Below are 24,614 nucleotides of genomic sequence, written 5' to 3' on the forward strand. Positions count from 1 at the left end.
CAAAAGATTTCTTGCTGAACATTCCTTTGAACGCCTTGATAGTACGGTTTTACCTTGGGATGTAGACCTTCTCTAGCTGCTCCATGGTTTTCAGTGCAGCATAGTATCTGTGGTAACAAACAGCATAGCTTCAGTTAGAATGCCATCACAGACAGAATTCTTTAATACAACCCTGAATGGCAAAGCACACAGATTTTCAAGTATATAGTCAGATGCCAATATGTCCATAATAACAAGATATGCTTGCTGTAATAATTCCTCCTGGTGCATGTGGCCAAAGAGTACCCAAAAACTCTACAGCACTACTGGGAAAATGTTTGGTGAATAGATGAAAGGTAAGGTTGACTTGTTTAGGAAGAAAAAAACATAACTGTAATGTGATAAAGGGCACTGCACAACAAGAGCACCATAATTTGGAACTGTTCTGCTGCCCTTGAGTGTAGACAGCTCAGCATTATTAAGGCGGAAATGAATACTCTCTTTTTCAATGTATCTTGCAGAATAATGTTGGGGTGGCTATGTAGAAGCTAGGACAATGACCCAAAACATCAAAGTACAGATTGACTTCAAAGAAAATCCTTCTTTTTCTGTGGTTGTGTCAAAGTCCAGATCTTAACCCAACACAGATGCTATGTAATAACCTCAAGAGGGACATTCACACCAGACGTCCTCTGCCTGAGATGAACTTCTGTAAGGAGGAATGGTCCAAACCTGGTCCTGAACATTGCACAATTCTGATCTGATCTGTTTGACCAGCTATAAGATCAACAGGTTCCGTTTGGTTACACAAGCTTTAGCATGCACAGGACACGCTAGAATAGTGTTCTGTAGATTAGTCAGAGCCACTTTATTGGTTTTTCCTTAATAGAGTTAAGGCTGTTTAAAACCCCAGGTTATTTATCAGCACACACACACAATGTACAGCTAAGGTATTAAAGTTGTGACCAGTGCATTAAAATATGGTGCTGTTTCCTTTAGAGCCTCAATTGATGGACTATCTGCTACTTTTAATGAATTGCAGCGGATTTTAAGATGTACGTGTATGTCCACATACTCGGCATTCAGTGGAGTCTTTTATTTCGAAATGCGTATTTTGCAACCAGTGTTATGAAGATTTTGTGGTCTTTCATACTGTGTTCAAATTACTAGGGTTCAGCGTTAGGTCAGTATGCTGTGCTCCCATCATTAGGCTGATAGGCAGGCTGTGAACGGATCTAATTGGTCGGTCAGTGAGTGTAAAATGTGTTGTATACAAACGAACAGAAGACAGTCTCATAAACTGTACGCTGGACAGCAAAGCATGAGGACGAAGGACACAAAGGCTAAAAGTGACAGGGCATTGAACGGAATGCGACCTGAGCATCAGCACTTTTTGCGGCATGCAAACTCATTCCAAATCATAGTAACAGTGTATCAGCCATGTCATTAGTGTTTTAAGTACACTCCACACACAGATCCCAGCAGGTGGCCACCATGGTCTAATTGCCTTGGATTGGCTGTGGGCCGTGACAGAGCGGCAGTGAGGGAGCCTTGTTGTGAACAAGGGCACACTGAGGGTCAATTGTCTTTTCAGTGAATGGTCTCTTCCCTTGGTACGCAGTACTGAACAAGAAAGGGTCATTATTTTCCTGTCCAAAATGAATCCCCCTTCCGTCCCCTCTTTATACAGCCAGCCATGTAAATGCAGCCAAACATGAAGTTCATGAGGTGGAAATGAAGTTCAATCAAATTTACATAGCAGAGCATGGGTTGAAAAGTCAGTAGGAAATTATAAATACTGGATGAAAGACTTTTATGCTTTTTTTGTGTTGCAAAGTCGCTGCTTAAAAATTTAGAATGGACAACTGAAAACACACACAAAAATATACAGTTTTGCTTGTTGTTTTAGTACACCGACATCAACTAAAAATAACTATACCAGGGAGCAAAGTGTCCGTCTCCCTCTGCGGTTCAGGGTTTAAACCCTGTAGCATCAATGACCACGACTAGCATCTTGAATGAGTGTGGTTGGGTAAGGTCAGAGATGTGCTCCATTGCATGAAAGAAGTTTACTCCAGAGTGTGTCTACGCTATACAGTGAAATATTGCTGTTTGGTATGATGATATCCCTGCAGCAAGGTCAATAGACAAACTACTAGATTTCATTGAAAATTTAAAGAGTGCATCCAAGATAGGTTTTGGAAAGGGGAAAAAGCTACAGTTGCCTCTAAGAATTAAAGTCTGTTGAATCTCTGATTAGTCCTCTGGCTTTCTCTGTCACAGATACACCAGCCTAATCCTGACCCCACCCAGCTTTGATGTAGAGTGGTACTAGAGTGCTTGAATACGTTACTGCATGTGTGAAGAAGAGCATGTTTTTATCAACAGTTGGCAGGGCAAGTGAAATTATTAGACTGGAGTTTCTGTTTAGGAAATTTGGAAACCTCAACGATCTCCATGCAACTTGTTTTGAAACTTGCACCATTCACACTGTGAAAGAGTATTTTGTGAAATAGTTACCTTTTGGATTCCAGTTGCTCCTTTAATTTGCTGTACATTTCTAGTACTGCATAGAAACAGATAATAGGAAGCAGGATTAGTCATATTACTCAATTTGCTCCTTAATGGCAAACTTGCTGTGTGCATAAGAATCTGATCCAAGTCTCGAAGAGTTCAAACCAGGTTACCAGTGGGCTTGTTCGGAGTTGCAAACATACAGCCTGTGGCACAGACATTTCTGCAGCATATGGCAATTTACAGCAACTGATAAACCAGTTCCATTACTATAAAGGCTGGGTTATGCTTTCCACAAGAACTTGACGAGCGGAAATGAGATGCTTGATATGTGACTTTATACTCCATGCGGCGTCGGCTCCCAAGCTGCAGGGGGCAGTGTATCGCAAACACGTCTACCACAGTACTAAACTAGAGTAGGAGAAGTTTACCATTATTTACACCACTTAGAACATGGCATTTTACCAAATAGTTGCATTTCAACAGTTAGTTTTAATTTCACGCCATGAATTGTTCATAACCCGGTTATCACGGTGATCTCTGTGTGATGAATCGTAAAAATGCCTGTATTTCTGAATTTCTGCTGCTAGGAGCTCCTGTTCTTCCGCCAGTTTTCCGCGTCTCTGTCCGTGTTGGTAGAAAAATTTGGAGGTGCACGACACGGAAATTTTCCGCTTGAGAAGGGCTGTGTGAGGGGGTGTGGCTGCTAAAATGGCGTAATTTGCCCACATGGAGCCGCATGGACCTCACAGACGCGTCAAGCATAAAACAAGCCTAGCAGCCTTTATATGTCTCATTATGAATCTTTGAACTCTTGAAGTACTATTTGCAAGAGCATGCATTAACAGTGTTTACCAACAAATATTTAGTATGACTGATTGTTGGGTGTCTTATCCTGATTTTGAAAAATTCTGACTTAGCAACCCCATTTTTTTCCTTCAAGTTGTATGAGTGTGTGTTATGAACGTACACGGAACACAAAGGCAGCAGTGGTACCTGGTATACAGAGCTGGAGCTTCTCCACAGTGGTCGCCATGTTCCTCTGCTGGATCCGACAGCGAATCACCTCCTCTGTCTGAGCTGTCACCTGGGGGAGGGAACAGACAATGGAAGGAGACAATGAAGGAGAGGCCACCACAGTTGACTACTGGGTTAAAGAACGGTCATGTCTAATACAGAACTGTCTTTGCAGTTAATGGGCATGCATATGTCCTGACAGGGGAACAAAAAGCAATGTTTTGTCTTCTGCACATTCTAGCATACAAGCATGCATGGATTACCTCCCTCCCAGCTTCTTGTAGTCTTCGATTAGTGTCTGTCACTTGACCCTTTGAAAACAAACACAGACATCAGTTTAACTGTACATCCCTGAAATCTCTTCTTTTATTCTTTATCTATTCAGAATGCCAACAAACCTCCATTGATCCATTCCTAGTAGACATTAAATAATCAGTGTAGAGACATTCACTGTCTGCTCCCTCTCTTCATGCCCTCTCTCTCCTTTGTTATTAACACTACAATATAAAACAACTGAGTGACACGTATCTTTTCCTATGGTTTAATTGGAATCACTCCCAAATACATAAACACTAAATGTGGAATAATTCAATGGTGAAAATAGCTGTCAGCATGTGCAATGTACCCTCCTGTTTGAGTAAGCTTTAGTAAAACTACAGTGACCAGATGTTTTAGGAAATTTGGGAGCCTTTTTAAAAATGTATTTATTTGTTGCGAATTCTTTTTTTTCTTCTAAGATTTACATCTTTATAAACTAGCAGGCTTGGCGCTGAAAGCCACACTGTTGATTTGACTCCTTTCATGAGATTTGTTGACAAAAAACACTTTTAAGACAGCACTGTCAACTTGAGCTTGTTGAAAACAAAAAACAAAACCAACCAGTTTAAATATCCAGATTGTTTTTAAGGCACTATCTTGTTCGTCTGTAATTTAAATGTGTGATTAAGGTGTAGGTTGTGCAAATGCTCAGTCATTCATTGGAATTTACAGATTTTGTAACAAAGCAGAGCAGGCACGTCTGCTTAAAGTTGCAAAAGAACTATTTTTCTTCTAAGTGAACATTTCTAATTCAACATCTTTTTCAAATTTTAATTGCTGAATATTATTTTAGAATGTATAAATAGCTTGGTCTTGGTTCTGGCATACGTGCCAACCATGTCTATCTGACCTTCCTCTTTCTGTCTGCTCCCCCTCTTCATGCCCTCTCTTTTCCCTCTCTACCTCCCTCACTGCAGCTGCTCAGCCTTGTAATCAGCTCATTGTCCATGAAGGGGCAAGGACAAAGGCAGGCAAATTCAGATTAACCAGGCAGCGGGGACCTGAACCCATCATCAGTGCAATGGGCCTTTCATGGGGTTTAATGGCTTGTGACAGGCTCTTTCTCACAGATTCAGTGACAAACTTCTCGATTCTGGATGGGGATTTTTGAACTCTCTGCTCTTGTCACACGGTTGAGAGCCATGACCCAATTGACCAGTCAGCTTTTTGATGACAGTCCTTTCAACAGTGAAGCAACAGTGGACAAGAGTGATCAACTACATAATCATTGTTTCTTTTATTTAGTCAGCAAGGGTTCATCACCAAAACAAGAGTGCTTGACAGCAGAGATAGGTGACAAAACTGAACCAAGACTGCCATCTAAAAATATAACACTACACCAGTCAGGCAGCAGGCAGTATAGCCTACCACTTTTCATTATGGGACAGTGCCTATGATCATTAGCTACCTTGTTCCATTACAGAGAAAGACCCTGATGAGCTGCATCTAGAAGAGGTAACTCAAAGCAATTTGAATTATTGTTCATGTTCACTTCTCCCCAAAAAAGCTTCTCCTGAATTGGGATGCCAGGTGTTGGACAACGAACTTTCACAGGGACCTGTTTAGTCTTGTCTGGACCTGAATTGCAGCTGGACCCTGTAAAGTTCAGATATGAGCTAATTCCACAGCGATGCCTCCAAAGGGATTTAGTTCTAACAGTGTTTCTTCAAGTAGATTAGTCAGAAGAGATGCTTACTGTATTGTATTCCACCCATTAGATTGTAACTAGAAGATTTTGATAAGCATCTATTTCAAATCAAACACTGACACTAACAGGCAAGATAAAGATCTGCAACAAGACTGAGGATTGTAGCTGCCATTACAATATGACTGCATATCAGGCCAACAGTGACTACATAAACACCCACTGCAGACCTAAAAATGTCAGTTTGGCTCCTTGTATTTTTCTTCTACACGTTCATGATGGTGGTGGAGGCAGTTGAAGGTGACGACAAAAAGAAAAGATCTTATCTTCTCTGACAGAAAACCATCTCTAATTTGGTTAATTGGTAATTCTAGTGCTCATACAGCCAATGCATTTAGAGAACTGTCCTGCTGTCACTTCTTTCACCTCAAAGTCCTCTTTGCATAATGTCTCTTACCATCAGCTTCTCTGCATCAGCACGGACTTTGAGGAGCTCTGTGATGGCATCCACAAAGCCTTGATGATGGAAATTGCACATCTTTTCAATCTCACGGTCATGATTCCTTATCCTGGCATCCAGCTTCTCCATGAAGCGCTTGTGGGCATTGGGCTGGTCATCATAAATAGACCTGTGAAAGACAAAAGAGGTGATGAAATAGAGGAGTTGACAAAACAAAAGAAAACTGGTAAAAACAAGAAGAAGAATGATGAAAAAAAGATTTAGAATCAAAAATGTTTCTTCTCATGTCACTTTGCATAAGTCCATCTGCAGCTTCTTGGAAGTTAATGACCAAAGCTGTACTGCGAAACAAAAAGCTTACACACCATCTTTATTGCATGGGACTGCTGGATACACAATGACAAGATAGCTTATCTTTTTTCCAATGTAGGACACTCATAAAAAATGTGTTTTCTAAGCTCTGACTATTTATTAGACTCAAATACTTATAGAAATACAAATGTTTTACAAACAATAGTGACAAAACACATAGCAAGCTATTGCCAACTCTGCAGTTCCTCTGACTTCAACTTTTAGCTAATTTCTTTGAGTTTTCAGTCCCACCAGAAATGAGAGTCAGTCTAGGATTGATATTAATCAGGTGAACACATGACCACATGAACAATAATGTTCTTCTGCGTTTGCTGGGTATGGAAGTAGACAACCACGAAAATGCTGTTGTGCTTACAGCTTTTTCTTTACCCTCTGGACTTTGCTAATAAATACAGCCATGTTCCAACCTCATTTCCTTTTTTTCCCTCTGCCTGTCCGTGCATACCTTTCTAAAAAGACACATTATAATATGACAATTAAAAGGACAGTGTCCATAGGTCTTATCAAGTGCAACAGGAACAAAACAAGACATGATAAGAAATTAAGTTTCAGACGGGACAATACAGAAATGTTTGACAATAAATCTTAGTTTCAAGTTTGATATATTTTGGAGATAAAACTGATCCCCGAAAGATTTGGTGCTATCAGCTTGATTTAAACTAATAACTGAAAAGGTCAAAGATTATATTATCTGGATGATCTGATTAATACATCACTAACACATCTCTCAAAGGCCCTGCATATAAGTGAAGTATTTGCGATACCTCCAGAATCAAAAACAATATTAAGGCTGTTGATTTGAGTTAATCTGTGATAGCTCAGGTTCAGTAACACTGCTAACATACAGTGCAAGAGATGCACCCCTTCAATGTGCATAGTACTGCAAGGGTTCGGTAGTTTCTAGCAAAAGTCACCCCTACTGTATGTAGTCCCGCATCTCAAGAAAGGGAAAATGTATTATATTCTAGACTAGGCATTTCCATCCATCTGTGGAAATAATTAAGAGACCACAAAGCAACTACAACTGCATTAAAGTCTGCTGACTTAAAAGTCAACTGGAAGGGAAAAATGTGGTAGGAAATGGTGGCCAAGCAACATTGATGACCGCAGCCTTGAGAGGATTATCAAAAAAAAAAAAAAAAAGCTGATCAAAGAACTTGAGAGCTTCACTAGGAGTTGACTGAGGCTAGTGTTAGTGCATCCAGAGCCACCAAGCACAGATGTCTAAAGAAAAGAAGCTTCAAGCATCACATTTCTAATACTACACCAGTCCTGAACCAGAGACAACATCAGAAGCATCTTATCTGGGCTAAGAAGAAAAAGAACGGGACTGTTGCTCAGTGGTGCAAAGTCCTCTTTAAAAAATATAAGTAAATTTTGCGTTTTATTTGGAAATCAAGGTGCTAGAGTCTGGAGGAGTAGAGGGGCTCAGAATCTAAGATGTTTGAAGTCTAGTGTGAAGTTGTCTCAGTCTGTGATGGTTTAGGGTGTCATATCATCTACTGGAGTTGGTCCACTGTGTTTTATCAAGTCCAAACTCAACCATCTACCAGAAGATTTTAGAGCACTTCATGCATCCATCTGCTGACAAGCTTCATGGAGATGCTGATTTCCCTTTCCAGCAGGACTTAACACCTACCCACAAAGACAGAAGTACAAGCAAATGGTTTGCTGACTATGATATTACTGTGCTTGATTGTCCAATCAATCACCTGATCTACAACTCCAGAGAACATCATGATGCAAACCCCAAATATTGAGTGTGTGAATGAAGATACTTTTCAGAAGCCTGACTTTTTAGTATTGTGAATCATTTCTTTCAAATCATCTGAAATGCTCATCTTTAATTTTAATGAGATATAAGCCACAACCATAAAAAAGCCATAACCAACAAAAAAGGTTTGAGATATTTCATTTTACAAGCAATAACTATGAAATATATGAAGAATAAATGAAGGTTTACCTTTTAGAGTTAAATAATCAAAGGTGCACAAGAATGCTGGACAAATGCACTGCAAATATACGGAAAACCAACAGTACTGTGATGACGTGCTCAATTATTTGTAAATTATCGTTACTACAGGTTATCCAAAACACACACTCCCACACCCACATGCATGCACAAAATCACTCATACATATATACACATGGCCATCTGTGCCTGTTGAAGCTAGGCCAGGAGAGACATAACAGCAGGAATTCTGAGCAGCACTCTGTAAATGGTTTTTATTTCACAATGCATCATATTACGCTGCATAGCCATTTTTGTCTCAGCACACTGTGTGAAAGTAGAAAGTAGGTCTGAGCAATTGTGAATTAGTTGGTGTTTTTTCACCAGTTCTACTATGTGTTTCAAGACTTTTTTTATCATGGTGAATTATTGTGTTTGCGTACGCTGCAAATTCCAGCCTGTGAGGATGTGGAGTACACATTTTTCCTAAAAGGAAGAGAAACAGAGCTGCTTTGCTGCCATGTGTTTTATGCAGGGGAACAGTTGAGATTACACAGCCTTATTTGTGACAGACAACATTGTGTGCAGTGCTCATTTTAGACATGTTCCCAGAAATACAATGTAGTTCCAGATGGAATGTCTCGGGCAGGACATTTGAAGCTAAAAGGTGCATATCTTCACACATGTAGCCATTTCAGTTTTACAGCAGTAGCTTCTGGCACTGGTGCAAGCAACGGTCACAGTTCCATCATTTTGAATTTCAGCTTTAACAAAAATGTGAACTATGTAGCCTTCTTTTGAAAATAGTCAGCTGTATCGGTCTGTGTTGTTTTTGTTTTAGACAAGCTATAACTGGTACTTGCACGAGTTTCTCCAATTGCAACACCTATTATTAGATCTGGTAAATATTGATACATGATAGTATACTGCATTGCAGTGCGATGTGAACACATTAACTTGTTACTGAATATTGTCACTCACCAGACACTTGCTCTGTTCTCTTGTGCTTCTCCTCACATCACAAACCAATTTATTTCTGACAGCTGCAAATTTTCCTTGTCTTTGTCTGATACTGGTCTCTGACTGTACAAAATGTGCATATTTTAGACATATGCAATAGGGATGGCCGATAATATCGGCCCACCGATATTATCGGCCCGACATTGGCATAAAAATATAATATCAGTCAATATCATTATTGTTTTGGGGTTTTTTTTGTTACGATGAAAACCGATAAAATATTGCCTGGATTTCGCCGGCATTTACCGGACTCAAAGAGGAAGAGAGGGAGAGTGTGAACTGTTGTTTGAAACAATTAAAAAAAAGAAGGCACAAATATGTCATTTTTCCCATAACTAAAGTTGAAGTAGTTTTCTTATTTTGCACAGACAATGTTTACATTTGGAAAGCCTTGTTGCATTTGAGAATGCATCCAGTGGGGCATCACAATAAAATTAGGCATGATGTGTTATTCCATGACAGGAGATATGTGATGTTACCTAAATTAGTTAAACAGCCACGACTCAGACCCATAGAGCTGCTGTCTGCTCTGAAACTCACAACTCGTTTACCGGGAGCAACAGTCACCGCTGAGGTACCGACATCAGGCTGACCGGGTTTGTGATTTATAAACACGCGTGTGCTCGTTCATTACAGAACACGGCTTGTCATTCACCAGATCTCAGCCACTCATTAATCTGTGTTGAAGATAAAAATGCTTTGTCAAAACTGTCCGTGTCAAATCAGCATGAAGGTTCCATAAATACACCTGGCATAGCACCAGCATTTAAGAAAAGTATTTCTGAAAAGCTAAGAAAAAATGTGTGTTTTCATTGAATATTGACGAAGCCAGCAGACAGAGCGTGGACACAATTCTGAATGTGCTTGTTCATTTTTTTATGCTGATGCGGCCAGGGTAACTCAACATCTGACAAACAGAAAAGTGAACATTGCCTCAACACTTACGGAAGAAGTAAAAGATGTCAGAAAGAAAGAAGAAATAGATAGCTTACCAGTTCTTGTAGCACAGTAAATGTTTTTTTTAATTGAACTGTAGTTGTCTGTAGTAAACTGTATTTATTTTCTGTTTTCTTATTTATGTCTGATTATTTAAGTTACCAGGTCTTAGAGCACTTTGTTTTTTTGTTATTATTTGAACTGAAATATAGTTTGCTGTTACAAACTATATTTTGATTTATTTTTATTTTTTTGCATTGTAGCTGTTTACATAGCTGTATTTCAGAATAAATAGTGCATATATTGGTAAAAGGTGAATAAATATCCTTTTTCCATGTCTTTTACTGATTAGTTGCTAAATAATATATTTGGACCATGTTGTAGTCAGATGGAATACCTACCACCCCCTACTGACCCTTTTTAGTATTACTATAATCTGCATTCTGAGTTTCTGAATGCAGATATCTTCATTTGTTATTACTTATTAGTTATTAGTTTTTATATATATATATATATATATATATATATATATATATATATATATATATATATATATATATATATATATATTCTTTAGTCATTAAAGTAAACATTTAATGACATCATTAAAGTAAACATTTAATGACATCATTAAAGTAAACATTTTACTCTTACTTACGGAAGTAATTAGTTGTGATGCATACTGTATATATGTTTAAAGAATGTGAATGTATCTATCTGACAAAGCAGGTAGCAGTGGCTTTATGAGAAACCTAAATATAACTGAGACACTAAAATCAAGTGATGCAGGGTGTTGGACACAAAATGAATACCAGCAGATACTGTACATGTGTGCCTGAGCAGACAGTGACTTGACTTGTGGAAAATGAACTCACCAACAAGCCTACAATGTAAAGGGATGACAAGACAACTTCAAGGGCATAAAGATGGCTACAACAGATCATTCCAAGGCAACAGAACTGATTTAACAGTAACAGTGCAACATCAAAAAAACATGACAATGAGATAGCTTTGAAGTTTAATATACTTTGAATACATGAATGGTTAAAAAATGAAAATGAGAACCCTACACTGAAAAAAAGTTGTAAGTCCATGGCCAACACAACTGAATGACCATTCATTTTATATGGAGCAACAACTCCATCTAGTGACACTGAGGTAAACTGCTACATTCAGAAATTGTATAGGTTCATTAAAATGGACAAGGTTCTTTTGTGCCTACCTGAACTCTTCAGCATTTATTTATACATAATGTCAACTGTAGTTGCACTAAACCAAGACAAAAACTATTTTTGATCATATATAGGCTACATATATAAACTACCGTTCAAAAGTTTAGGGTCAGTTACAAATGCCTTTATTTTTGAAATAAAAGCATTTTTTTCAATGAAGATAACATTAAATTAGTCAGGCTGATTTTTAATGGAATATCTCCATAGGGGTACAGAGGAACATTTCCATCAACCATCACTCCTGTGTTCTAATGCTACACTGTGTTAGCTAATGATGTTGAAAGGCTAACTGATCATTAGAAACCCCTTGTGCAGTTATGTTAGCACATGAATTAAAGTGTGAGTTTACATGGAAAACATGAAATTGCCTAGGTGACCCCAAACTTTTGAATAGTAGTGTATATATATAAAAGAAACTGCCAGTACACCACTACACTAACTTGGGACATTACACTTCAGGTCTGATGATAGGAGCACATACAGAGCAAAGCTAGATTCTAATGTTTAAAGAATAGTTTTATTGTGTGCACAGGAAGTTAAAAATATTTTTGGGACAAAGTGAAAATAAGTTATTAGAAAATTTTGCAAGTTAAAACCTACAACTAATATCCCATTTACAACATTATTCAGAACCTTTGTTGTGGCTCCAAATTGCGGTCAGATGCATCTTGTTTGCTTTAATTAGGGGTCCAAGCGGTGAAGCTGCAGGAACCCCATTGTTTTTAGTTCTCATTAAGGGTTCAAATAGTGAAGCGGCTTGGCCTGGAGTCAAAATTGAATCTTTTTAATCTTTCAATTCCTCTGCATCTTCACTCCATTGGGTGTCTGCTCTCAATATGTCAAATTTTGACACTTTTAATCTATTTTCTTAAAAACCTATTTTTTTCAGTCTAGATATAAAATACTGAACCAGGACCCAGAAGTGAGTGTGATCAGACTTTGATGCAGACTTTGTGGACCTTGCATTGTGTGTGAAATTTCAATAGTACAATCCATTTCAATTATACAAGCCAATCATTTTTCTCTAATCAAAATAGGCAGATTTCAGAAATTTGCAATTGTTTGTTTAAACATCGAGGTATGTATCAATCTGAAATTTGACATGCATGTTCATAAGTTTGCACTAAGCTTACATATTAAATTGCATTGCACCACAAATGTGAAATGTTTATGTCATGACTCAGTTAATGTATAAAATTAGGTCATGGTTGATTGATGGAGTTGATAAATATTTCCCTTAATTTTTCTCACCACATCCACTGATCTAGAAAGTCACCTGCGCACTTACGGTCCCAGAATTCACATTGCATGTCAGGACAAACACCAACAAAAGGAACTCGGTAGATCTCTGTGAATAAATTAAGATGAGGCATGGATTGGGGAATGGGTATAAATCCATGTATTTTAAGGCATTAATTGTTCCCCCGCACACACTGGCCTCAGTAACTGAAACAGAAGAAGTCTGGAACTACTACAACTCTTCATGAAGTTGCCAACATCCCAATCTGCTCAAGAGTGAGATGTGCTGGATTAAGCCTGAGCCATGAAGGCGGCATCCCGTAAAACCACAGGACCCAAAGGATTACAGGAAAATTTCTGAATCCTTGAATGTCTTATTGAATCTGCATGGTACAGCTAGTGTGACTAACAGCCACCAAGATGTTGGCGCACACGGTTGCAGCATCTCACGGCTTACGGTTTACAGGTCTCCCTTTCGTTGCTCTCTGGTGTACTTTCTCCTTTCTTGTTTTTGTACGTTTGAGTTGGTAAACACTTTTTACACTCGCCAGAATCTTCTGGACATTGGTAACCAGCACAATATACCTGTCTCAAGCTACTTTCCTCAGAGGCACAACATACTGGACGAGGTACCGAGACTGCCTGGCTCCCTGCAGATTGTCCTCGGGTCCGGAAGGTGAGGCAGACGGCGGAAGGAGAGGAAGCAAAAGCTGGGCTGCAGGTCAGGACTCTTATTACGGCTAAGGAAGCAACCACACAAGCTCCCTCTGCCAAGCCTGTACCTCTCTAACACCAGATCCATGGTACACAAAATGAAGGACCTGGAAATACAAGTTGTTGGAAATCTCTACATCGGGACTGTTGTGTCCTAATCATTGTGGAGACCTGGCTTCAGGATCGCCAATGCTAGCTAGCAGGCCGCACTCTGCTCCGCTGGGATCGGACTGAGGACTCCAGTAAGAGCATAGGAGGGGAGCTCTGCATGTACAGGTACAATGACTGGTGGAACAACTGTATGATCACTCACAAGCACTGTTCTCCTGATCTTGAGTATGTGTCTGTCAGATGCCGGTCTTTTTCCTGTCAAGCGAGCAAACTGTAGTGACTGTGGCTGTCTATATCCCGCCTGATACCAGTGTCAACATGGCACTCTCTCTCCTGCTGAACACCATAAACAACAGCGAGCCTGCCCCGATGCTGCTCACATATTAGCATGGGCCTTTAATAAGGGTAATCTAAAGACTGTACTCCCGAAATTTCATCAGCATGTTGTGTCCTACTAGAGGGGAGAGCAATCTTGATCATGTGTACTCTAACATCAAGCATGCTTACAGAGCCATACCTCACCCCAGCATATACCGAATTCAGATGATTCAGATAGAGAACCAGGCCTGTCACAAAGATTGTTACAACCTGGCCTTGTAATGCACTTTCAGAGTTACAAGACTGCTTTGATCACACAGACTGGGATTTATCGGAACACCAGGATCTCGAAATATTCAGAGTAACGTACTAGATTATGCCAAGTTCTGCATCGGTAACGTGACTGAATAAAAACATTTGGTTTCCTATAACCAGAAACCCTGGATGATCAGTCAGGTCCACAAATTCGTCAGGGTCCACGATGCTGCTTGCAGGCCTGGTGAAAGGGCTCCACAGAATGCTGCTCGAGCCGACCTGAGAAAGGGCATCAAGAAAAACAAAGCGGACTATAACAGGAGGATAGAGACCCACCTCTCCAGCAATAACCCACGACAGTTGTGGCAGGGTTTATAGAACATCACAAATTACAGGGGATGTAAGTGCTTCACTGGCAGAGGAGCATAACTGCTTCTTTGCTCGTTTTGAGACTCAACGGCAGTCACCAGCCACAGCCCTGCCCCCACCAGGTTCCAGCACCTCTCCATTCACCACTGAGGAGCATGACGTCAGGAGGGTGCTCCTGGCAGTCAACCCCAGGAAGGCTGCTGGCCCAGATGGAGCACCTGGCAAGATGCTCAGAGCATGTGCTCACCAGTTCACGACCATCTTCAACAGGATTTTCAATCTGTCCCTGGACCCAGCAGTCATCTCCCACTGCCTAAAATCTGCCACAGTCATTCCAGTGCCAAAGAAGTCACCTCACGCCTACAGTGATGAAACGCTTTGAGAGGTTGGTTTCTCATCACATCAAGGGCTGTGTGTCCTCCACCTTCAACCCCCACCAATTTGCATATCCACAGAGGACACCATCGCCACATCTCTCCACTCTGCACTCAGCCACCTGGAGCATCAGTGCAGCTATGTGAGGACGCTTTTTGAGTACTATAGATCAGTATTCAACCAACTTTCTTACCAATCAGCCCCAGACTGTGAGACTTGGCCCCTGCCTCTCCTCAACTCGCATACTGACCACTGGCTGCCCACAGGGCTGCGTGATGAGTCCCTTCCTGTACTGTCGCTACACCTATGACTGCAGGCCAGCCCATGAAGGCAACGTCATCGTCAAATTTGCCGACGACACCACAGTGGTTGGTCTGATCTCAAGGGCAGACGAGTCAGCCTACAGAGAGGAGGTCCTGAAGTTGTCGGTGCAGTGCTCTGTAAACAACCAGGCACTGAACACCACAAAAGCAAAGGAGATCATCTTGGACTTCAAGAGGCACAAAGTAGACCTTGTCCCCCTTTATATCAACGATGAGTCTGTGGAAAATTTCCACACCTTCAGGTTTCTCTGCAGACCTCTCCTGGACAGACAACATCTCAGCGGTCACCAGGAAGGCCCAGCAGCAACGACATTTCCTGAAGAACAACCTGGACACCAAACTGTGGTTGACCCTCTACTGCTCATCTATCGAGAGCCTGCTGATGAATTACACCACATTTTATATGTGCCTTCCACCTTTCAGGCTTTAGACTTGAGCTCCATCATTCCTGTTTACTGCCATTTTTTATTGACAGTAGCTTTGTTATCTTATTATGGCCTTTGGCTGCTTCGTGGGCCTCAGGCAGTTTATTTTTTGAGTGCTAGGCAGCTGCCTAGAGGAGTCCATGGCTGCTATATTGTTGGGTTAAACTTTGAGTATTCAAAGTGTTTATAGGCAGTATTTATTGAAATTTACATTATCTCGTCTTTTCTAGCAATGACAGTGAACAAGCTATATACCGGAAAACCTAGTTAATATTCAAGACACTGGGAACAGTTATGTGAGAGCTCAAATCATGTTGAATGCCCAAACATTTATATACTCCTGTAGAATATATTAAAAGAATTAGCACTCAGGTATTCCACTGCAACAATAACAGAAGCAGCTTCCAGTAGGGCTGAATAGAGGCCATTCATTGCACACACTAATACTATAAACAACATTAGGTGATGGGTTCCAACATTCCAGAAACTATTAACTAGTCATAAATTCTACTGGAAAAATCATAGAATGATCTGACAAAATCTCAAATGTCTGCTTGTTGCCATTTAATTTCAAAATCTTCTATTCTATAAAGACTGTGATTGCTTTGACACTATATTGTGCTACAGGAGCCTTTTCAGGTCTTTTTAGCAGAGCTTCAGTCTGCACCGTCGGCGCTGGAGCAACTTCTGCTGCTAGCTACAGTGGCTAGGAAGCTCATTGTCTCATGATGGACAAGTACATTTTTGATCAAAAACTTAAAAGAATTCAAATTAATTTTCATAGTCATATGCTTTTATACCTGGTCTTTATTCCATTTGGTTTTATTTTTCAATTTTTACCTGGAAAGTCTCTTTGAGTGAACAGAACAGCACTATACAAATAAAATGTATTATTATTTATTATTAAATCCACTGTAGTGGTGCACAACGACAGAACTGGTAAAGCAACATTCGACACCAAAGTAAAAAAAAAAACAAAAAAACAAAGGGAAATACTATGACACAATATTTAAGTATTTAAACTCAATCTGTCCTTACCTTTCCCATGTATTTATTGATAGTTTATTGTAACTGTTTTAGAGGTGTGTCATGGAATTTGGACTTCAGTCCACTCTCACTGTGAAATCCTTTATTACACAATATAACTGTCAGTGGATGAGGAAGAAATTCTGCAGCAGACAGCTAAATGAAAAATAATCATTTATAGACTATCAATCTTGGCCTAGTTTCTCCTCTCAATACAGGTACACTTAAAACTACCAACTTGCAGCTGTAGACCTCTGCCAAACAGTGAAGTTGCAGTTTATGTTCATCTCCAAGATTGGCGTCACCAAATGTGAAATACAATCACAATCTCTCCTTCTGTTCCTGGAGTTATGATGTAGAAAAATGGACATAAATATCACAGTGAAGTTGACTTATGATCTTTTGGATATAAAATGTTTTCACTTAATCATCTTTTCCTATTAGACCTTTGTAGTAGGTTTTGTTATATTTAGCCTATGATTTCTTGAGTTTGTTAAAATGTGTTTTGCGAGGTCACACTGAAAATTTAATTTTATCCAACAAATTCTCATCATCTCATCCTCAAGTTCAAGTGAACATTTGTAGGAGAATCTGAAGAAAATCCATTAAGGAGTTTCTGACATATCGTGTTCATGAGAATGGGACAGGCCTGAGGTCACAGTGGCTTTGAGCGTTGGCCATCGAAATCTAAGCAGCTTGCTGTTGAGTAGAAGTTAATGCTTGTACCACATTTTAAGAAATTCCCTCAAGGTGTTCGAGAGATGTTGCGTTCAGGAGAATGGGATGTATGGACAACATAATATCAGCAGCCTTAGCTGTTGCAGAGGTACAAAATCTCACCCTTGAATGGGTGAAGTGAATCTACTGAACATTCTACTGAACATTTTTCTTATTGCTATTGATGAAGGTCCATCACCGACACATATCGCAAAGATTTGGTTGTCCAGGTCTAGCAAAATAACATTAACACGCAACATTATATCCAAACTGTGATGGCTAGTATTTCCTAAATTAAGACAATTCAACTTCAGAGCATCTCGTATCATCATGTAAGCCAATTAAGGATAACATAATGCTACTGTAAGAGATTCATACCTTCAGAACTGACCTCCAGAGTTGTTTGTTTAGTCACTATTAGACTGAAAGTATCTAAAACATAGAATTAATACTTTTATTATTTTTCCAAAAACTAGTATCGAAAAAAGTCGTTTCATTATTGATTATAATAATAAATATGCAACGGCTTATTAATGCATACAAGAACAGTTTTTAAAAGAGAGTGCTGACAGAAATCTATTACAGAAACAGTGATTCTAAATATCTAACAGACAATTAATACAATTTGAGCATAAACAGCTGCCTTTTGAAGTCTTGGTTAATGCCATTTTAGTTTATTTTCAAAACTTTTTCCAGCCCGCCGGTGTTCTTCAAATTTGGAATCCCCTGTTTCCTATTCTCCCTGCAGGCGTTTGAGGCCATACACAAAAGTACATTAGACATCCTCTCTGTGGAGCTTTGCAGTGATGAACACTCGGACAATTTGTTAAGCAAATGATCTCCTCCATCTATGCAAATGTGCAACCTTACATAGATCAGTTGCCAGGTTACAAGTATATGGTAATATCTGAAAGAATAATAAAAATAAAGGCTGTGTCAGCTTATTACTTTCAGTCATGATTATTCATGTTTTGAAATTTTATTCAATCAATAGAATGTAAAGAAAAATAGCTGGGTGCTAAAATAATCTGAGTAATTATCATGAAAAGCATTGTCATAATGATTTACAAAAAATAAAAGTGTTCAGTATTTGCATCACTCCTAAATTGCACAACATGTAGCAAAAAACACACACTGCTGAAAAAAAATACCACTGCAAAGTGCGTAAAAGGTACGCAAGACAAGCCAAAGACTTCAGTGATTTGAAAAAAAGCCAAATTTGTAAAGCTGGATAACCAGCTCAGCAATCTGCTGCAACACATGGAGGCTACCTGTGCTGACAAAATCAGGAAACACAACAACCCTTTTCTAAAGGCAATGACAACATCATGTTAACAGGAAAGCAAAGCCTCCTCCGAAGTGCCTACAACCTGCACTCTTTCTAACAGGCAACAGGGGGCGTCTCCTTGGGTTGCACAAAGGAATCAGATTGTATAGAAGTCTATAGCCCCTTTCAGATATTACATATGGAACATTGCGGCTTCATCAGTCCATTAAAGTGATGGCTTTCTAGTTATCCAGATATAGGACACTTTCTCCTCACAGCTTCGCCCAGAGATACCCTCACAGTGGCAGAGAGACCAGCAGTACGCACTCCATATTCATTCAACATTAGACAATAACAGACTAAACTCTAACTAATAGCAGCTTATCAAACTATCCCAATAACTAAAAGCCCAGTTTTTCTCAGATTTAATTTCTGATTTCTTAATCAGTGAAACTGAAAGCTCACGACTCAACCTGAGGATGGCCACGATGTGACAAATGATTTACCTGCAGCTGATAAACTATGACTCTGTGACTGTGTGAAGCCTGTCTCAGATAAAGTCAATTACACAGTGTGACTTGTAATTAGATCCTGACCCTGAAAAAAATGCATAATTAAAACTAATTAACGAAATTACTTCTGTTGTTTCATGTTATATGCTCTGTGTTTGGAGACACTCATGGATCCTAGCACTGCCTGATGCTCCTGGTCTGTAATAAACTACAAGGAAATAATTCTAAACAGCTGGAAACTAAACTGTGACTGTGTGACAGCTGACCCATCTGATGTGAAGATAAGTAGATCTACACAGCGTTTCCTGCATCGGCCATGGGCTCGGACTGATCTGCTCTCCATGCTCTCTCATTTTTAAAATGTATAATTGTGATTTCTAATCTTAAAAAAGTTAATGAAGTTACCACTGCTGTAACTGTTCCATTTGCACAAATGCGTGTAACTCTTCTCTCTTTTGAGATGCACATATGATGCTGTTAACATCCTGCGGTAGAAAAAAAAACAGTGCTTACATTTTTTATTGATGAATATCATTCTAAGCTGTTAGTGTCCAATTTCTTTATGTGTCTGCAATGTTTTTAGATGATTACTGGTACTGAAATGTAAAAAAATCTTTTCCTAAATCACTCCACAAAACTCCTAGTACCATTGCTTGTGTGCATGTATCCGTGAATGAGTGTCAGTTCAGACTTGTGAAATGTTTAAAGTAATACAGAAATGGTGCCCAGAGTGCACATTCAGATATGGAGACAACACGTTTAGTTTCTTTTAGCTTAACGGAGTACATGACTGAGAGGGGTGTAACAGAAAATGACCTTACTTCTCCGTCCATCTGTTACCTCAGTAAACATTTTCCTAATGGGTTTATCACCCCAGTCACCAGTTTCACATCCCCCTTTGGTACTGCATGACATTTAACTTGTAAATTATGGTCCCGTTTAGAGTAAAACTGACAATAAACCTGAGTAACTTTTAAGGCAGGGCTAATGTGATTGAAGGGTCATACCCTACTGTGCATACTGTCCTTGAGTTCTCAGGCAGACGTACTCTTACCTCACTACATCCAGTTTTCCTGATGCAAGGCTTCGACCTAATATTTCCACTGGTAGCACTGGTGTGACCAGTTTTCTCAGTTGGTCGCATCTTCCACCTTGGCACAGGCAGGAAATTCATCGATAGACGGCAGAATTTACTGATGTTTCCTAAACTTCTCACAGTGCAGGCTGGTAGATGCTGTTAGGTGGCTATGGTGTGTTCAGACAGGTGTATTACCAAAAAGTACTTTGAAAAGAGTAAAATAAGGTGTTCTGTGGTCAAATATAGAATCCTTGCTCATGCAATTTTATTACTGTCTAAAGTAGAATTGTGTAAAAAAAAAAAAAAAAAAAACACTACTCAATACAGATAAAGTTCTTACAACTTACAGAGTAAGGTGAATCGTTCTAGGGCCTGATTTACTGACTAGCTGCTGTCATAGTGCAAAGAAAAGTTACTCAGTCACTCACACCAGCCCATTTTTATGATTTCCTCTTTTCATCTTGCCATGTCATAGTTCGCACGTATGCACTTTAGAAAAACAGCTAGAATCAAAGCCAATGCAAGCAAGCAACACTGTCATTTTTCAACACCTCAGCTACACTGACTAGGTAAGCTATTGTAAGGATCCCATGTGATGATAACATCGCTAATGAATGCTGATAAAAATCCACGGCCTGCAGACGTGTTGGCCCGGCAAATGTATATGAGAGGTGGAGGGATTCAGCTGAAGCTGAAGGCTATGGAATAACTTGTCAAACTGATGTCATTTATTTAGGCCTTGAAAGCTACCTTGGTAGCTAATTAGCTAAATAAGCAATGCGGTGTGATGGAGAACGTTAGCTTGAGGAACTCCGCACCTCACTTCACTGCTACCACAACACCAGGGGTAAAGGAGAGCCATCCATCCACGGTACAACGGAATGTCAGCGCCTCTGTTCTTAATTCTGGTAAATGTATAGCTTAAAATGTTACCCATTAAACGTTAGCTAACACCAGCTACATAACATTAACAAGATGTTAAGTCCCACAGCCACACCCACAAATGATGTTTACATTTTGACAGGTCACCAGTCATGCATCATTACACAACACGTTGAAAATTTCACATTAATCCGATTTTACTAACGCAGCATTAAACTGACTCACACAGTAGTCGATGTTAGCCTGCTCGCTAACAAGTCCGCTAGCCTCATTCCTCATTTCAACACCAAATAGCCTGTTGGCTAAACTTGCTAACGTTAGCCTGCCGGTGGCTAGTGCAGCTAAGCTAGCTCTTAAACAAAAGGTCTGATAATGAAGGACACCTAACCAAACACAGGGACATTATAATTGGTAGGGGCTCTCTAAGAAGCCCTATATTCTTACCGAAGAGTAGGACCGACACACGCCGTGTCGGTGCTCTCAATTTCCTGCAAAATCCGCTCGTGCTCCGTTATGCACTCCAAGGTTTCATTTTCCGCCATGATTGTTATGTGTATATTACAGCGTTCACTGCAGCGGAGTGCAGGTCAGTATGAGGCCTGGTCTGTGGGGGGCGCCCTTCACTTATACCCACCTCAGTGACAGCAGCGGTGTTTCCACATATCCTGTACGTTACAGTGAAGTTGACACATAAAATAGCCCAGATCCCACACATTTGTGAAATATTGCATTAAGAATCACTAATGGGGACACTCTTCAAGTGTAATTTCTTTTAGTACCATTGCAGCCATGATACTAAACATATCCTAAAAAAAGCCATTAAAAATGTAAAATTGATTGTTCCATAAAAGTAAGAAATTTTGAGTATTGTATCATTTTGGTAGTATTTAATTTTGTTAGTTTTTCTTGCAAACAATAGACGAAAACATATCATTTGTATTTGTTTGTGTCTGCTTAATGCAGCCGCACCTTTTGAAACACAAAAAAGATTAACAATATATATATATATTTCTTGATAATATTTGAGACTTTTTTTGCCACTGTGTGAAATACACAGTATTATATATATATATATATATATATATATATATATATATATATATATATATATATATATATATATATATATATATATATATATATATATATATATATATAAATAAAAATTTTACACAGTCTCAAATATTATCAAGAAATGTATTTTTAAAAAAATCTTTCTTGTGTTTCAAAAGGTGTGGCTTCATTATACAGACACAAACAAATATAAATGATACTTTTTGTTTATTGCTTACAAGAAAAACAAACAAAACTCTCAAATATTATCAAGAAATGTATTTTAAAAAAAATCTTTCTTGTGTTTCAAAAGGTGTGGCTGCATTATACAGACACAAACAAATATAAATGATACTTTTTGTTTATTGCTTACAAGAAAAACAAACAAAACTAAATTCTACCAAAATGCTCCTATACACAGAATTTCTCACTTTTATGGAACAATCAATTTTAAAGACAATTTCATGTTTTCCATGAAAATTCACACTTTTATTTGTTGTGCTAACATAATTGCACAAGGGTTTTCTAATCATCAATTCGCCTTTCAGCATGATTAGTTAACACAATGTAGCATTAGAACACAGGAGTGATGGTTGCTGGAAATGTTCCTCTGTATTGCCATGTAGATATTCCATTAAAAATCTGCCGTTTCCAGCTAGAATAGTCATTTACCACAATAATAATGTCTACACTGGATTTATGATTCATTTAATCTTATCTTCATTGAAAAACTGCTTTTCTTTCAAAAATAAGGACATTTCTAAGTGACCCCAAACTTTTGAATGGTAGTGTATATATGAATTGTATGAACACATGAATCAGTCAGTTGAAGTGTGACAAATGATACATGAGCACTTGCAGCAAGTTAAAAGTCAAAAGTATTTTACAGAGTACATTGCATTAAATGTCTGGTTATAGTTGCTTGCCTGCTCAAACACAGTGTGCACAAATTTCCCCATAGTTGCTGATAAAGACAGGCATCTTGATCTGAATATTAAGGTCAGCCAGCATTTTAAACCATTAATTTTGTACGTTGGCTTAATGAGTCTACCATCAACTGTGGTCGGCAGATTAAACTTTGTCTTATTGTTGCATGAGTTTACCTTAAGGTGGTTCCAAGAGGCAAGTCCACGGATTCTAGCTCTGCAAAAAAATTCTCAAAAGCCTTCTGTTCTGCTTTGTGTTCTTCTTCACTTTGATTAGGAGGGTCAGGTAAAGCAGCATGCACCCTGTTACTCGCCATTTCTCCCTTCAGTGTGCAGACTAAGTATCTGCATGTGTGAGAGAGGGGGGCAAAAAAGACTACGTGAGTGTGTGAGCTGTGAATTCCAGGCCACCTGCTATGGTCAGCAGAAAAAGAGGGTGCAACAGGAAAAAGAGACCTTGTGATTCGCTGGACTTTGAAGCCAACAAAACAAATTTTAGCTGCTCCCTGTATTTACTGTAGACCCTAAGGAAACAGCTTGAAGAATCCTCGCCTGTGGGCTTTATTCACCCATGGCAACACTGAATCTGAAAAAGAGAGAGTGAATTAAACTTAACTAAAAGCACACTGCAGTGTCAATTCTCTAAGCTAAGACATGCAGAAAAGTCACATCATATCTTGTTCAGCTCGATGTGAAGACAGTCATTTATGCTTTGATTTTCTCTTGTCATGAGTTTTTACAGAGCTAGCCTTAGTCTTTAGCAGCTCAGTCTCACAATTAATCAGAATCAAAATTAGAGCCAGAGTCAGAAAAACCTTTATTGCCAAGTGAGCTGCACGCACAAGGAATTTGACATGATTAATGAAGTTACGGTACTCAGCAACAACAAGACAGTAAAGAATAAATATAGAATAAAATATAGAATCTAAATCTGAAAAAGTCTAAAAAAAAGAAAATAAAACAAAAGTACTATATGTAAAAAATAAGTATAAAAAGTATATTCAAAAAGTACTGTGTAAAAAAATATCGTGATTCATAGCACAAAACATGTTGCTTTAAAAGGAAAGGCTGTACAATTCTGAAATTCTTGTGCTTTTCAGGAACTATTAGAGTAGTAGCAGAGTAGTTAAGGAGAGAAACACATCCATAGCATCTGACAGCTGCTTTGTTCCCCAAACCCAGACCTCTCACTGAACCTAACCAAGTAGCTTAGTAGCTTTCCTGCTTAAACTTGACCAAGTGTTTTTGTAGTGTGTAAAAAACAGCGACTGAAAATGAAAGGAAACAGCTTCTGAGGGGGTGAATGAAGGGCTGTGTATTTTTAACCACATTTGACTTATTATTTTTGCCAGGAACTGTACCATAGTCCCACAATGAAGTGTAACATCTTCATAGTGACTCTCCCTTTCAAGGGCCATTCATTTTAAACTCCTCCCATCCACACACAAAATAGAGAACATTAAAAAACTTAAAAACTGAAGGTAAACTTACAGAAATAAAGTTTAAAAAAAAAAAATAGAAAATTGTCATTGAATATCACATCAAATGCAAAAGAAACATGGAAATAAAGTTATTTTAAA

At 38.9% G+C, this 24,614-nt stretch overlaps 1 protein-coding gene and 1 long non-coding RNA gene across 5 annotated transcripts in view; one reads left to right on the forward strand and one right to left on the reverse strand.

The window, feature by feature from the left end:
• Positions 1–23,372, reverse strand: part of exoc6 (exocyst complex component 6) — a 50,419-nt gene extending 27,047 nt beyond the window's left edge. For 2 of the 4 annotated variants that reach the window (XM_023265194.3, XM_055004584.1), the window contains exons 1-6: positions 21,500–21,640; positions 5,931–6,102; positions 3,774–3,821; positions 3,490–3,580; positions 2,500–2,545; positions 54–107 (exon numbers count right to left, since the gene is read on the reverse strand). In XM_023265194.3, the coding sequence (XP_023120962.1) occupies positions 54–107; positions 2,500–2,545; positions 3,490–3,580; positions 3,774–3,821; positions 5,931–6,102; positions 21,500–21,597 (509 nt within the window). In that variant the 5' untranslated portion in view covers positions 21,598–21,640. Of the gene's footprint in view, positions 1–53; positions 108–2,499; positions 2,546–3,489; positions 3,581–3,773; positions 3,822–5,930; positions 6,103–21,499; positions 21,641–23,211 lie in introns of those variants that run through there. The other 2 variants (XM_023265191.3, XM_023265193.3) reach the window with 2 other exon arrangements.
• LOC129347394 (uncharacterized) overlaps positions 1–24,614 on the forward strand; it is a 218,509-nt gene that overhangs the window by 101,508 nt on the left and 92,387 nt on the right. The gene's annotated exons all lie outside the window — the stretch shown is intronic.

The sequence above is a fragment of the Amphiprion ocellaris genome, chromosome 18, assembly GCF_022539595.1.
Source record: "Amphiprion ocellaris isolate individual 3 ecotype Okinawa chromosome 18, ASM2253959v1, whole genome shotgun sequence".
NCBI lineage: Eukaryota > Metazoa > Chordata > Actinopteri > Pomacentridae > Amphiprion > Amphiprion ocellaris.